At 48.1% G+C, this 17,014-nt stretch overlaps 1 protein-coding gene across 1 annotated transcript in view; it reads left to right on the forward strand.

Annotated features, from left to right (window-relative positions):
* Window positions 1-17,014, forward strand: part of LOC138514462 (uncharacterized) — a 791,313-nt gene that overhangs the window by 9,649 nt on the left and 764,650 nt on the right. Inside the window, exon 2 of the mRNA XM_069629962.1 lies at window positions 4,663-4,783. Within this exon, the coding sequence (XP_069486063.1) occupies window positions 4,663-4,783 (121 nt within the window). The remainder of the gene's footprint in view (window positions 1-4,662; window positions 4,784-17,014) is intronic.

A 17,014-nucleotide genomic window follows, 5' to 3' on the forward strand; every position in this document is an offset into this window, starting at 1 on the left:
TTCCAACGCCACCAGCCACAGGACACAATAGTGTCCAGATGGAGACGCAGTTAGGAACTGACCTGGATCCTTAATAAGCTGTGCTGTTATTGGGACGGATCTTCCCAGATCTGGGATCCGGCAAAACATTTCTCCCCAAATCTCAGATGGCTCCCCAATTCTGTGTAATCCATGAAGACTTTACATTTATTTTCGAATGCTGCAGTGCATTGCGTGCCTTCGTGTCAGGGAGTTGAACCACGATCGCTAGGTTGAGAGGTGAGACACTTCCCCGTAAGCAGGAGTGCTCTGAAATCCCATGTCAATGTTGCACTGTACATGAAATATTCATGTGCGTTCTTGGGGGGTTTAAAAGGTGAGCACATTTTGTACTTTGCTGACAGCATTATAAGAAATAAGGCTATTTTCCAGGTGTTCGTGATTTATCTGTTGAGGCAAATGTTTATTGGGGTGACAAAAATAACCCCCGCCTCCACTGAACCCTCCCCCTCCCCCTCATCCCTGAGCTCGGTGGGATCCACCAGTAATAAAACTCAATTTCCACCACATGTAATAAATCATACCTTGTCTTACTCCCGTGAGTATGGGTTCCGGACAGTCCAGACAAGTGCCACTTCCTCCTAAAGGAGGACCAGCACACGTCATGCTTACTCACTATTCGCGCAAAGCATGTAAGTACCTCGATAAATGGCATCAATATACACAGAGCGAGTCGCCTAGACACTTCCCCCAGGAAGGCACATTTGACTTAGACACAATAATGAAATTACGCAATGTGTTAGAAAAGGAAGGTGCACGTGTACACCAACGGTGTACACCAACGACAATGGCACAGTTATCTAGATTGGTGTACCAAAGCGACTAAGAGACAGACGGAATCCAAGACCCGGGCCTTGAAAGACACGCAAGAAATGTTCCAAGAGCAAGTTAAATCCCTGAAAACCGAGTACTCTATGTTGCAGGTACCGGCCCATAAAGCCAGGTACAAATGATTATATCCTGTAATCCAGGGGTGCCTCCGTCGAAGGAAAGTGCAGAAGCTATTATGCACTCATACAATCCTGCCATTTTAAATGTTACACCTGACACACAACTGGTTAGCTCAGACTCTACCCAACCGCCAATCTAGCATCAGTCGTCCCCAATAATTGGCGCGTTCGCCACTGAAATGCAAGCTCCGATTTTCAACCTTTTTTCACCATCCTCAGGCACATTTGAAGGGCCCCCGAATCTGACAGCTGATACCAGTATTGGTGCTTTCCCGTTCAAGTAACTCCCGGGAGGAGGCAATACTTTAATTACCGTACATGCCGCCTGGAGCTCTACTGATTTGTTTCATATTGTTCAGACGTTTCCAAAGATATGAGAAGATCCTGTTAAGTTCCTGGAGGTGCTCCAGGTCATAATAGATCACTATCACCCCATATGTGTTGGTTTGAATCAATTGATGCAAGCAGTGCTGCCCACAGACACATTTACCTTGCTCAAAGTGTGTGCCAATCCGCCAGCTGAAGTAGCTGCCACCGCTAGGGATTTGAAAACCTTTACTGCTTCACACTGTTATTGAAGCTGGTCCTCGAAAGACTGATTGGTCTAAAATGAATGCATGTAAGCAATCCTAGGGACAAAATCCTGCAGAATACCTCCAGCGTTTTAAAAGATGCCTTGCACATTCCTTGCACATTATACTGTGCTTGTTGATGCAGCTCCTATAGCGCCTCAAGCCGTGGTGGCTCAGATTGTGATAGCATAGCAAGCCAAGGTATCTGAAGGAATTAAAGCAGTGCTAATGGGCTGAGAAGGAAAAGGTTTGGCAGAGGCTTTACTAGCTGCACAACACCTTCATGAAAAAGTTGAAAGAAAAAAAGAAACTACTGCAGCCAAACTTATGGCGTTACAGAAACAGAGTTAATAACCTCCCCAGAGAAGGGGAGGGGAGGGTCGCCCCACTCCAGGTGTGGGAGGGTGAGGACTTTGAAGAGGGAGAGGACCACCCCAGTCATATTAGCCAGGGCAAAAACCACTGAAAGATATTGCATGAACACGTACAGTGATCTGTACAATATTTGTAAAGAGTTTGGCCACAGCCCTTAAACGCGGCGCTAACGCTATCACTGCTGCATTCATGAGTCGGGTTGAACATTTGAAGTTTTACCTCCAGATTTTTAAGCATCATAGAAGTACTGGGAAGAGGAAGAGAAGGACTCAGAGTAATAGGAGTACCGTTAAGTAATCAGGACATTTTAGCCCAAACTTGGTGAAACTCTTAAGATAAAACCCTGGTAAAGCTTGATTCAAGCAAAACGACTGATAATCATTGGGAAAGCAATACGAATAGTTTCCGGGTCTCGCGGAACTGGGCTGATAAAGTTCACTGAGTATTTACAACGTTCACTGAAGATTTATACTTTGCAAGTGTATTTGTTCAGGCAACAGCGTGACACATGAATTAACTTGACACGCTCTGTGATCCTGGGCATATTCAAGCATTCAAGTACAATTTGGCCAAAGGTTTCTTGGTGTGCCGTTAATTAGGCAACGCAGATTGTGCTATGTTTAATGTGTTGTATCTGCTAGAAACTAGGCAGCGCCCCGCCTGTGCGTCCCGGGCTATTACCCCAGCTCCTAGAGTGTACCCGGAAGAGATACCTGCACATTCCTCCTGCCCTTTTGGCTCAGGCAACCCGAGGCCGCTAAATTGTTACCAAGACGAGGGTAATTACCACAGCTCAGAGACCGTTGCCCGGGCAACACGCTTTGTTGACATCTGCAGATTATCTCAGCAAAAACGCACAACTCTTTCTGGGTGAGCCGAGAAGGAAACCGAGATTGCCAGTGGGGTTGGAAGGAACATATACGAAGTGTTTGCAGGTAAACATGAAATCAAAATAGTTTGTGAAACTCGGGAATTCATTTTTAAAACTATTGTTTCAATATCGAGTGTGACAGTGTGGTTTTATTGTAAGGTGAAGGGCACGCCACAAAAGAAAGCTCGAAGAGTATTTTGAAAACCTACAAAGCAAGGGATTTCTTTTTATAACTAAAACGAAGCAAACGTCAATCTCTTTTAGGCCTCAACTTTAGTTTTTTTTGGCAAACTTTATTCTCAGGATTCGTATTGGTCAGCTGGAGGGCTTTTGTAGCAAGTGTTCAACCCAGTGTCCAGTTCTCACCTCAACCAGATCATATAAATCACATGATCTTTATCGTTTACATCACGGCACAGAACAAGCCTTTCAAATGCTGCATTGTGGGTGTTGTAGTCTGGCTTGCGTAACCGCATATTAATAAGCAACTAACACTAATGATTTGTAGAAAACCTAATGAAAAATCATGATTCTGGTCACACGGGGTCAATCGTTCCCCTTATTGTTTTAAGTGTGATGCTAACACCCCATACTTTAAAGTTGCATTCGAGTGCTTGGGATTCAATTTTATAGTATAGCACAGAGCACCAAACATACTAACATAGATGACAACGCTCTCGATTTAGGCGGGAGACCGACCCCCGGTTATTTAATCAAAAGCATTGCTATTTTTAACTTCCTCCCTCCTACAAACATCCTAACCTCAATGCATTTGAATGGGGTCATTTTATTTTCCCGCTTTTTTGGGGGAGAAAATCTCCTTCCCAGGTGCAGCACAGTGCTGGTGTTTGTCTTAAGGATGCGGTAGACAACAGCACACAGAGGAGATGCTTTTTAATAGGTACAGTTTGTGGAGCAGTTAACACGGCATGCCTCCGTCTGATTTCCGCAATGTTTGCACACCGAGTTAAAAAGCACAATGCCTTTGAGTCATGTCCACGTGCCGTGTGTTGACTTTAAGCTTATCCCGATTAACCTCAAACTGGTTACATGCTGCCAGACGGCCGGTCTTATTCCTGGCCCCATAATATCCCGCTTTAGAGATGGCACCAGGAGAGCAGCTGGTAGCCCCGACACCTGACCCCTGATATAAATACCCGACTTCGCCAGAGCAAGGTGAGAGCGGGGTGTGAATGGACTAAGAAAACAACAAATCGAATCACCCCAGCCTAATTAATGTAGTGCAAACAAATCACATTTGCCCCAGGTGTTGAAAATAGGAGCAGGATATAGCGCTTCATGTGGGATGGATCCCACTTCTAAGCCCTGTAATAGCAACTGTCATTATTACCCATTTGACTTGTACTAAATGTGTTCTTTTTGTTTATTGTGAGTTAGTTAATTTACAAACTCTTTACACATTTAAAACACATTCCACCTCCTCGCTCCCTTCCACCGGAACCGCCTCCCCCTCCACATCCGCTCTTCTCCCTCCTACCCTTCCTTTCACTCTTCTCTAAAATCTTATCTTTTACACTACCTAATCCCCCACACTAGCGTGAGATGGGGGCTTAGATTCTATAAAAGACAAGGAGGCGAGTATTATGCATTACAATCTTTACTGAGATCCACAGCAGCAAAGAATAAAAACTTTGTAAAACGAAATTTTTTCCAATAAACATAAAGTTATAACAATGCAATGGGAACATCCCAGTTCAACATGGTGGGCAGGTCATGCCCTGGAGGTAGCCAATAGGGAGTGAGCCAATCCCATATAGGTCCATTCCTTTAACAACTCCCTCTCTTTCTGAAGCTGATCCTTTTCACACGACCACCGAACAATTTCTCCACGTAGAACGAAGACCAAACTCCCCTGGAGACGCCGGAGCTGAAACCTTCAGCAACTTGGAACGGAAACTCTTGCTTCTTCCTGCGTCGAAGCCATCAACCGAAAGCTGAAACAACAACCAACACCAGTAAGGGTGGGTGGGATAATACTCGCCTCCTTGTCTTTTATAGAATCTAAACCCCCATCGCACGCTAGTGTGGGGGATTAGGTATTCTATGGCAAGACAGGAGGCTCATATTATGCAAGTTCAAAGCCCTTGCATTACATTCACCGCTACATGAGCAATACGTTTATGGTAAAATGTCTTAAAAGTTGACTCCCTTGACCAGTCAGCTGCTTTTAAAATCTGTTCCAAACTACCCCCCAGAAAGGCTGCTATAGAGGCCATAGCGCCACGGACTGAGTGGGGACCAAAAGAGGAAGTGTCAACCCCCGCCTCTCGCATAACCCATTTGATCCATCTGGCCAAAGTAGAAGGGGAGACCGGCTTATGGGGTTTTCGGTAGGAAATCAGCAGCTGAGAGGTATTGGGAGGTCTAAAACGTTCAGTTTTGAGCTCAAAACATTTCAGACAATTGACCAGGGTCGGACTGGCCCTTTCGGTCTTTCGGCCCGTGGCCGAACGACTTTGGGGTCCCCTGGGGCCGGTTTTCCGGCAGCCACCTCTGGGCCGTTTTAAAAAAAAAAAAAAAAGTCTTTTTTTTTTATTGGCAGGCCGGGCCAGCGCCCCCCCGGGCCCGGCCTAGTGTGTGTGTGTGTGCGCTGCAGTGTGCCGAGCCGCGGCGTCGCGAGTATTCGCGGCCTGCGGCCAAATCAGGGGATGGCCGGATGGGGGGGGGCCTGGGCTGGAGGAGTGAGTCGCCTCGCCTCGCCTGCCCTGGGCTGGGCGAGCCAGCCAGTCAGTGGAGGGCGGGAGGCGGGAGCCAGGAGGGGGAGTGAGAGTCTGCTCTGCTCTGCACAATCATCATAGCAGGGTAACACTAGTCAGTTACCTTGCTTTGATGAGTGCATCTGCATCATGCATGCATCATAATTTATGATGCATGCAGATGCAGATGCATGTGCATAATTCACAGGCCGGTGGGCCTGGGGCCTGGCCAGGCCGGCGGCATGCCGCCGCCCGCCCAGTGCCACTGCAGGGGGCCGGTGCGCCTGCCGTCAGCTCACGAGCCTCTGGCCTGCGGCTGCGGCGGGCGCGGCCACAGAGAGAACAACTTGTTTAGTTGTTTAATCTGTGGTGGGACTCGGGAGCCGGAGGGAGGCAGGCTGAAGCAATTGCAAACACAAAGCAATTGTAACACCTGCCTCCCTCCTCCCCTCCGAGTCCTCCTGACCCTGGGGGGTGCAGCCTGCCTGCAGGCTGACTGAGGGCTCCGCTGAGCTGGGGCCGAGCCTGGCACTGTAAAACACAGTGACACATTTCACACTTGCTTTCAACTTTGCTGCAGGAAGTAAGTAACACTTCTTTGCAAAGTTGAAAGCAACTGTCTTCAAATTGTGCGCCTGGGGGCTGGCTGGCCTGGGCCCCCCGGCCGCCGGCGCCGTGGACGGATCGGACCCATTGACCCAATGAAAATTCGGCTGGGCAGGCAATGCCTGCCCACCCAATTTGCCGCCAAATCGGCGAAATCGCCAATGCATACATTATGCTACTGGCTGGGCTGCTGCTATATGAGCCCCAGTGCCCCACAAGCACACACCGTCTGCAGTGGACCTCGAGACCGACAGTGCCAGTGCCCACAGCCACAGCCCACACAGGACAGGAGGACCACAGCAGCACTGAGGCGGCCGGCCAGCAGACAGACAGTGGATTGCCCAGTGCCAGTGCCGGCCACACAGACGGCAGGCAGCAGCCCAGCCAACAGCCAGCCAACTGAGGTAAGGACTGGACTGGAGTGGGACTACTGTGAGCATTGAGCAACGTAAACATTAGGGCAGAGTCTAACAAGTGCCTGTGTGTCTCAGCCACACCGTCCCTTTTCAGGGGCTTTCCCTGCCATGCCATGCCATGTGAGTGTGCCTGGGGTGGGGGTGGGGGGTGCATGCAGGTCTGCTGTGAAGTGATATCCATTTCATACAAGAATGGATCACCATATGTATCATTAATATCAGCGCATATGGGCCAATTTACCAAATTACTGTGAATGCAAGCAGATGTCCAAGGCCAAATGATAATGTTGTGTTATTATATAGCACTTACTTGTAAGAGCTTCATATAGACCAAATATACCTACAAAGTCACCCAACCTGTGTTGGTACTCACTTATCAACCTCAGGAGGATAAAAGGCTGAGTTGACCTGACCTCTCTCTCTGGGAGCTGAACCTGCAACCTGCAGAGCACACGCACATTGCAGCAGTGAGCGCTGAACCCACTGAGCTATCTTACCGGCTATAGCTATCAGAAAACTAGCCACTTAAGAAACACAGAGCCACATGCTGCTGACCACAGCCCAGGAGCCCCAATTTTAAATTAGGGGTAGCAAGGGAGACCACAGGGGTAGCAAGGGAGGCTTCAGGGGTCACCAGGCAGACCCCTGGCAACCCCTACATGAGTTGACATCCCTGCCAGATGTGGTTTGATGTACAAATACCCGTTTCATAAAATGTGTATGCAATGGTCACCATATGTGCAGTGAGATACATAATTGTGTCGGCTGACGCCTCACGTTCGGTTTAGCTATATTTTATTTTATTTTGCACAATGTTTAATTCCAGTGTCCTCCATAATACAAATAGAGTTCGGTTGTGCCGTTGACCAGGGCAATGATGTGTATTATTACATAGCACTTAATGCCGGACACCTCCCTGCTAAGGTGAGAGGCACTGCTGCTGCCCACTTGCTGCCTCTGATCCTCTGATCCTGGGTTTACCGTGCAGGTCTGCTGTGCCAGTGATGCGCACACACACTCGGCATTCGCACATCCCGCAGACCCATCCCTCTTCATTACCCTCGTGCCACGGAGATTAATGCATAATAGCGGCCTCCGGTTTGGACACAGAGAATCAAAGCAATTGGAGAACCAATTCATGACTTCCAACATGTTGGTCAATGGTCAGATGCCAATCCCTGGCAAAATGGCACTCTAGTAGGCCACTAGCACTCCCTAAAAGATGTGCATCTACGCTGTTTAATAATTATTAGATACTGATGTGCATTATGACAGACAGTGAAGCCCTCTGCAGAAAGGCAACTAATCTCTCTGTGGCACCAAAGGCAAACGTTATCATGCGATCACATGGATCCCATTAACTCAGTAGAACAAGACATAACACAGGTTTCTGATTGGCTTATGAATCCCAAATGCAGGAATGATGTGATGCACCCCCGCTTGAGCAGCTCGTACTGCCCCAGTGTGGTGTGGTCGTGCGGCTGCATCTGCTTGCTGGGTGCCAGCTCCAAGCAACTTGTTTTTCAAACACATTGCAACGCATAACGCCCAGATCTATAGCTTAATATTTAGCCTGGGATTCGCAAACCTTTCTTTAGTCACCATTCCATTATATGTGTAGGCGTAAGCAGCGCATTCCTTTCAATGGTGCATGACGTTACCTGAAGTGCCGGATGGGGCTCCCCCAGACCCTTGGGCTCGCCCCATACTCTGAGCCCCCTTTCTCAAACCCTTTCCTTCCCTCGGTTCACGCGTGTATACCTTCTGTAGACAGTAGACCCCTGCAGCCTGACACAGGGTGGTACCTCTGCCCCAGGGGCTCTCCCTGACACCGGAGCCCCCCTTTCCTCCTTGTTCCCTTCCCCCTCTCTCTCTATTACCCTCTCACCGAACAAACGAGTCGAATCTTCCCGAGTCGGGTAATTCCCCAGTCCTGGTCCCAATTCCAGCTCAAGTCTTTCCATCTTTCCTTCTTCTTTGACCAAAGGCTTTCTGTCCATTTGTTTTAAAATGTTCAATATTCTTCCTTTTCTCTCATCAAATGTTACTCAGTTTCCTCTGCACACCTGCCTTTTATAGTTTCCATCGTCTTTTAATTTCTCTCTCTTCAGACTCACTTTTTTTGTCCTTAAGCTATCTTGCAAACTTCTGTTTCAGTTTATTTTTCGAATTTTACCTTCTCTTTTGTGTTAATATTTATCAATTTCAAACTATTTTCCTACCCTGCTAAGTCACCAAGTGTTTGTTTATGATTTCATTTTCCTTTCATTGTGTATATCCCTACTCCATAGTCCAAACTTATTTTTCTTTAGACCCCACCCTTACTGTACACTTCCTCTGCCTGCATACACCCACTCTCTTTTTGCCTCCTGCCTGAGTACCAAAAGCATACCTGTGTTCTTCCCCAGCCCCCACCAGGGCCCATCAATCGCTCTTTTTGCACTTGTTTGCCCATCTAGAACTTACCCTCCTCCCTAGGCTGCATCTCAGGTTCTGCCCTTATTGGCCTGCCTTGCCCCAGCCCAACTCCCCAGGCTCCATCTCTCCTCCTGCCCTTGTTGGTCTCTCCCGTGCCCCAGGGCAGGCTCTATCTCTGTGCACCTCAAATGTTGTGTATGTTTGTGTGTGTCCAGCATGGACTCTGCTATGTTTACACTCTGTTTCCATCATGTGACAAGCTGTTTCTGTAATTCTGCGCCACATTGTAAGTTTGGCGGTATCAACTAAGGTAATACCGCTCAACTGAATTCCTCTTACTGCATGCAGCTACGATAATACTACAACTGATTTAGGGTTGGTGCAGTACAAGTTATTGCCCGCTTTTGAGGCCAATTGAACTGCATTGGGGACATGTGGTAATACTGCATGGGGCAAGACCTCCATTGAAGATGAGGCAACAAGCAGGCAGCATATGCATGGGCTGCAAAGGCCATTATTGTGTGTTTCGGCAAGATAGGCGCTACTCTGGAATGCCACCTGTTACCACCATACTTATAGTGAGGCCGACAGTGGCAGACTGGCCCATAAGTAACTTGGGAACACTCCAGAGGGGCCTATGCCTCTGGGGACCTGCCTGGGGCTGATCCAGTTACAAGCTTTATTTTTCCACAACAAGTATGTCATAATTTTTTCACTGGTCTATTGCAAGACTGAGCTCAGCTGTTCTTGGTGAGGGCAGCAGTCAGAATTAGGTGGCACAGCCATGGGCCAATGTATTGCCCTACTGCCATGCTTTCATGCTTAGTCTCCCTACCTTTCCGCATCAATTTCCAGTGTTACATGCCTTTCGAAACGGAGCCTATAGTATGGACATAGTATGGACATTGTGAGCTAAGGGGGGTGGGGTGGGGCTGGGCATGTTGAAGGCTATAGCTGTACCAGTTCCGGTGATGAGTGCGAGGAGTTTGGGTTGTAAAAGCTACTGGACGTGAGCAGTAGCTCGCTGTCCCTGTTAATGGAAATGGTGTTACCTTGCGCTATCTATTGCCTGACATATGTGGGAATTTGCTCCTCTACCTGTTACTAAATGGGTGCAGCAACGTTCACAGAGAATGATCAGGTGCCGATTGTGTTTGAACTAGCTTTACCATAGCTAGAGCAGGCTGTACCAGTTATGCTGTACGGCTCCTTGGGCATCAGAGCTGGTTGTATTTGTTGGGCAATGTGGGCATGAGCGAAATGTAACCGTATCCGTTTTGGAAGCTGGCTGTACCTGTTCATTGACATGAATAGTTAGGTAAAGAGTATTGCATGCTGCTACATTGCTCTCAAAGCATTTAGGCTTCCTTGATAGAGATGGATTGTGGCCCTGCCCATGGTAAAACATGACTTTTTTTTCTGTGGGTAGGGGCTGCAACTGGGGGAAAAGATGAGGGAAAAAGTGTCAGTACTGAAAAGTCAGTTGAGCTGGGAGCAGCCTCGGACTGGCCTGTAGGACTGTAGGCCCAGGGCCAACCAAAACACAAAATGCTGGTGTGGGACCGTTTTATTGGCCAAAGTGGGACCCTTGTTGGCCCATGTGGGCCAGTTTGATGAGTTAATTCACACTGCGACTAGTAGTTTTGACCAGTGTTGCTTGCTGAATAAATATTCTTTAAAATATACAATTTGCATGTCACTTATCAAAAAGCTCCGCCTGGGTACTATTCAAACAGTATCACAAAAGGAATGAAAAGCCATTTGCAACTGCGGGCCACTTTATCTTTGGTGCCTGAGATAATTGCATGGCCCAGTCTGACCCCGGATGATAGCTAGCCTTTGTTGCTGACTGTGTGCAGTTCGGAAGCACCCCACAGTGTCTTTGTCGAGGGCATAGGGGCATTGGTATCCCGAAAGGGGCCACTTTTTTTGAGGCGAGGGGTGGGCCACTTTTTTGAGGCGAGGGGTGGGCCACTTTTTTTTTGTTGTCCGGGCCTATTTCTTGTCCCAGTCCGACCCTGCAATTGACCACACATAATTTACAATCTTCAGGAAAAGCTGGATAGGATATCGAGGAAGTCATGCATTTAGTCCTTCGTGAGATAAAGAAAGTAACCCCCTGAGGGGTGAACATCTTATTATCCATATCCAAAGCTCTGATATCAGAGACCCTTTTAATAGACACTAGACATAGTAACATAGCAAGTTTGGCAAATAACTGCTGCAGGGACAGTTCTTCATTAAGAGGCCAGGACCTGAAGAGCTGCAGCACCATATTAACATCCCAAAGAACCGAATACTTCGGTTGTGGTGGAATTTTAATACGGATAGATTTGAGGGCCCTTCGCACCAAAAAATGCCTACCCACCGGTTTCCCTTTAACTAAAAGGTGACCGGCTGAAATAGCTGAACGAAAACCATTAACAGTCCTGTAGGCTTTTCCTTCCTTATACAACTCCACTAAAAAATTAACCACCTCTACAGGAGGGGCAGAAACGGGATTGAGGTGCCTAGCCACACACCAGCTAACCCATTTGTTCCATGCTGAGGAATACCCCGCCTTAGTAGAGGGCGCCCAGGAGTCCCTGATGACCGCCATAGAGTCTTGCGAAAGTCCTCTGAAGCACCAGGAAGAGCTGAAATCTTCCAAGCCATAAGGGCAAGGTGTCCCTGCAGGACCAACTCGTGAGGGAGACCCTCCGGATCCACCAGCAATAGGGGATCGGGAGGGAGAAGACAGGGAATATCTACTGCTAATTCCAGAAGGGCCGGGAACCAAACCTGAGAGGGCCAAAGGGGGGTAACTAGAACCAGAGCCGCCGCTTGTGTGCGAACTTGGACCAGAACCCGAGCTATCATGGCAAAGGGAGGAAAGGCATACCCCAACTGACCCGACCAATCCTGGAGGAAAGCGTCAGTGGCCAGAGCTAACGGATCTGGTCTCCAACCGTAAAACCTGGGAACTTGACAATTCAGTCTCGAGGCAAACAAGTCTATGGTCAGGGGACCCCAGAGGGACGCTAAGCGGGCGAAAAGAGATCTGTTCAACATCCAATCGCTCCTGTCCTGCAGGTGCCTGGAGTTCCAATCTGCAACTTCGTTGCTGACTCCCGGGAGGTATTCCGCTTTCAATATAATATCCCTGTCGAGGCAAAAATGCCAAAACTCTCTTGCCAAATCCGCCAAGACTTTGGACCTGGTACCCCCCAGGCGATTGATTTATCTCACCGCAGAGATGTTGTCCATGCGGAGGAGAACACAACAATTCCCCTGATCCTTGAGGAGACTCCGAACCGCAAAGGACCCCGCTAACAACTCTAGGCAATTGATATGTAGTTGTTTCTCTGACTCCGACCATTTCCCACCTGTGGAAACCTGACCTAATCTGGCTCCCCAACCCGATCTGCTCGCATCTGACTCCAGTACGACATCCGGAGATGGGCCAAATATTGCCTTGCCATTCCAGGCCTCCATGTGCCTGAGCCACCACAGGAGCTCCAACCTGGCTTCTGGCGGCAATTCCACCATTTGGGAGTAAGAGAGACACTTGCACAAATGCTTGGCTTTTAAGCGTTGCAGAGCTCTGTAATGTAGGGGAGCAGGGAAGATAGCCTGAATGGATGCTGACAGCATTCCCATAACTCTGGCCAACTGCCTGAGGGAGATCCTCCCTCTTCTGAGGAGCAGACGAATTTCCTTCTTTATCTTGGAGAGTCTGTTGTCTGGGAGAAGAAGGATGCAAAGCTTTGAATCTATATTGAAGCCCAGAAATTGGATACATTGCGTAGGCTTCAATATGGATTTTTTTAACATTTATCACAAAACCTAGATCCTGTAAGAGGGTCACAGTGAATTTCAGATGAGAACACAGAGTTTGATAATTCTGGGCTAGGAGCAACATGTCGTCCAAATAAATTATTATCCGAATCCCCCTGGATCTGAGAAGAGCCATCACAGGCCACATGAGCTTGGTGAAACACCATGGGGCCGAGGACAGGCCAAACGGAAGGGATGCAAACTGCCACACCCGGCCCCCCCATTGAAATTGAAGAAACTCCTGATGCGGGGGAAAGACGGGAACTACTAGGTAAGCGTCTTTGAGGTCCAATTTGACCATCCAATCTGCAAGGAGAAGGGTGTCTCTGAGCAAATCAATTCCCTCCATTTTGAAGTGGTGATACACCACAAAAGAGTTGAGGGCTTTCATGTTGATTACTGGGCGAAACCCCTGGTCTGGTTTCGGAACTAGAAAAATGGTACTCAGAAACTGAGAGGCCTTGTAAGTGGCCGGGACTACCGCCCCCTTGGAGATGAGATCCCTCACCTCCACATCTATGAGGGATTGTTTGACTTCGTCGAACACCAAAGGAAGGGGAAAGGACAACTGACAAGGTGGGGCATAGAATTCTATCTGATAACCCTGAACCGTTTGTAACACCCAAGGATCCGAAGTGAGGGCCTCCCACTGTGGAAGAAACTTGGCTAGTCTGCCACCTAGACTTTTGAGGGAAAAAACTTTTAGCACCTGAGAAAGTACCTGATTGCCCTCTTGATCTTCCGGCTCCTCTGCCGGCACGTGCTCTCCCATTCGAGTTTTGTTGTGGGTAGAACTGGTTATGTGCTCCTCGAGCAGAGGAGGTATGGTATGCGCCACGGGGCGCAAACTGGCGGGGATGGGAGGAGCCCTGGGAAAAGCGGCTGGAGGAGCGGGCCCTACCTCGTCCAGCCTTGTTAAAAACCTTTGGGGCAAAGACCTTTTTTATATTAACCTGCGCCTTGTCCACCGCCGTAAATGTGTGAACATAAGCCGACAAGTCTTTCAGGAAAGAATCCCCAAATAAATTACCCTGAGCTGAAGGGCCACCTTCCCTCTCAGCCATGTCTGCCAGTTTGGAATCCAACCTCATTAATAATGATTTTCTCCTCTCCCTACATATAAAGGCATTATTGTTGCCGAGCAGGCATACCGTATGTTGGATCCAACCCCTTAATGCGTCAACATCAACCGGGGTATTAGAGGCCGCCGCCTCTTCTGCCATTTCAAAAATCTGCGTGACTGGACCCAGGATGTCCAACAGTCTGTCTTGACAACTACGCCACGCTTTATTGACCCCCTTCTTGGGGTCCTTCCCTTTCTGGGATAGAAAAGCCACCATAGACTGGTCTATTTCTGGCGCTAAAGCCACCTTGTCTGCAAGCACAGGTCTGGGACACTCCGACCGCATCTTATTACAATCCTCTTTGGGCATAGGGCGCCTTATCCAGAACTTGAGGAAAGAGGAAACTTCCTCAGAGGGCTGCCACTCGGCTGACCTGGGGTGTTGTATCAGGGCAGGGTCAAAGAAAGGTACTCCGCTACCATCAAGCAGGGGCGCTTCCTGAGGGCCCACAGATGTTACTTTCTTTTTCCGCCTCTTAGGGGGCGAATCAGAATCAACAGAACTTTCTGAGGATGACACCGCAATAGGGGACTCCGCCGGCGCGAAACGCGCGTACGCTGGCCAGGGTGTGGAAGTGAAAGGTTGATGAGACTCTTCCCACCCTCTCTTTAAAGTTCTTTTAGGGGAAGATATGGGTGAAATGGGCAAGGGGGGACTGAATTGTCCCTGGGTATGTTTAGTTTTGGCCGTACCCTTTTTAGGGGCCTGGGTTGCAACAGATGGGGCAGCATCTTGAGAGGGGTGGAAATCCGCAATGCGGGTGATTAATCTGTCAAAGGCTGACGCCAAGGTGCTATTTAAACCTGTTAAAGCTGTGTCCAAAGAGGTCTGAATAGCTTGAGCCACTGAAGGTTGGGCATGACAGGATTGATCCCCCACATTGTCTCCAGACCTGTCACTTTTCTTGGCAGTACGTACTTGAGTGCTGGCATCAGCAGAGGAGGGGAGCACCCCCTTATCCATGACAGCACTTGGCAGTATTCCACTCGGAACAAAATATATAAATATATATTATGTCAACAAACAGCAGGGCTAGCTGTTGAACTATGCAAGCCTAGCAGGCTGAACCCACAATTTCACAGGGTGTAACTTTCAGGGGAAGGGCCACCTAGGCCTCACACAGGCAAAGCCTGCTGACTAGCAGCCAAAAGCACGCGAGCAGCGTGAGGGGAAAAATATAAACACAACCCCCAAAATATAATTATAGAAATTTGTAATTACAGAATAAACAATTACACCAATAAATTTCACACACATAAACCACCAGGCGGATAGCAGGCTTGAACCGCCAACCTCCAAACTAGAAGTGGCACGCTTACAGCATGTGCCAGAGACCTTGTGAAAAACGCGCGCAGTCTGTCAGAAGATAAGCTTCCTGACACTGGCTGCCGCGCGATGACCAAACAAAGCAGACGCCGCGGCCCTGAACAGGGACGCGCGCCTGAAATAGAACGCTGAAAGCATTAGCAACAATGTGTCCAGAAGGACCAAACCCAGCGTGTGCGAGGAAACTCAGCGCCTTCAGGCAGCGCGCAACACATCAGATGCGGAGCGGGCTCGAAATTGGAACGCCACGCTCCCGTGAGGAATTGAAATGAAATATCAATGTAAAGGAAACACACGCTTTCAAGCGAACGCCGTAATTAAAGCAAACAACGATATTAAAGTAATAAATCAAGCAATTCCTACAGAAATGCCACAATGTAACAAGTACAAGCTAAGCAAACTAGAGGTGTGACTTAGCTGTGGGTCAGCAGCAAAGAAAGAGGGGGAGTTGTTAAAGGAATGGACCTATATGGGATTGGCTCGCTCCCTATTGGCTACCTCCAGGGCATGACCTGCCCACCATGTTGAACTGGGATGTTCCCATTGCATTGTTATAACTTTATGTTTATTGGAAAAAATATCGTTTTACAAAGTTTTTATTCTTTGCTGCTGTGGATCTCAGTAAAGATTGTAATGCATAATATGAGCCTCCTGTCTTGCCATAGAATCCCCTCCCTAACACCACTTCGCTTCCTCTCCTTCTCCCACCTCCTCATTCCTCACCTCTTACTCTTGCTCTTCCTTACCCTCTCCATCCTCTCTACTCCCTTCTACCCCACCCCCTCTTATCTAATCTTACTTTTCCTCTCTTCTTCCTCACACCTTCTAGCCTTCCCTCTTACTTCCCTTCTACCTCCACTAACTCCTCCCTTTCCTCTCTTCTTCCCCACACCTTCTCGCCTTCCCTCTTACTTCCGCTTCTACCTCCACTAACTCCTCACTTTCCCTCTCACTCCTCTGTCCCTCTCCACTCCCTCATCACCTCAGCAATATTGTACATTTTTCCTTATACTGTTTTCGAGTTGTGATTCATTTGCCATCTTATGCTTGTTGTACTTTTTGCTTGTTCTCATGTAAAGCACTTTGGATAAAAGGGCTATATAAATTCAATAAAATACAAATACAATTAATAAATCATCCTAGGGCAACACATTTCTCTAAATCAAGGTAAATGATGCGGTGAGATAATTACGAGGTAGGTTTCTCCAAAAGTCCCCGAGCCCATTTTAGTTGGGCCCGCCTTCTGTTTTGTTGGTTGTTATTGCCTCTCTCATTAGGTTGTCTAGGAAGTTGCTTCGCGCACATACTAGTGCCTTCTTCCTCCCACTAGGGAAGAGTAGCCACCATTCGTCTGCAGTCAGTGAACTTGCCTCCTCAACATGTTTTCCCAAGAACCATGTTCTTATATCTGTCACGGCAGGACACAATGTTGACATATGCTTGACTGTTTCCTGGATTCCTTGCCTGTTGCGCGGCCTTCAGATTCCATTGATAATCCCTCTTTTTTTACCTGTCAACTGTAGGTATTCATTTGTCAGGTAGATGTTTAACCTTATACGCAAGAGTTGATCTCGATGATACCTACTGGGAAATTGTTGAAGATATTCTGAGATTGTGTTTCTCATACAGTGATTGTCTCAGGAGGATAGCTCAGCGGCAACGTGCTCGCCTTGGAATCAAGACGCTATGGAGCAACACAGGTTCGATCCCCGGGTCCATGCTTAGAAATCTTTGGGTATTAAGCGCGTTTTAAATAACCTATCATATCATATTGTGAAGACAGC

The sequence above is a fragment of the Ambystoma mexicanum genome, chromosome 12, assembly GCF_040938575.1.
Source record: "Ambystoma mexicanum isolate Mex_15411 chromosome 12, UKY_AmexF1_1, whole genome shotgun sequence".
NCBI classification, from domain to species: domain Eukaryota; kingdom Metazoa; phylum Chordata; class Amphibia; order Caudata; family Ambystomatidae; genus Ambystoma; species Ambystoma mexicanum.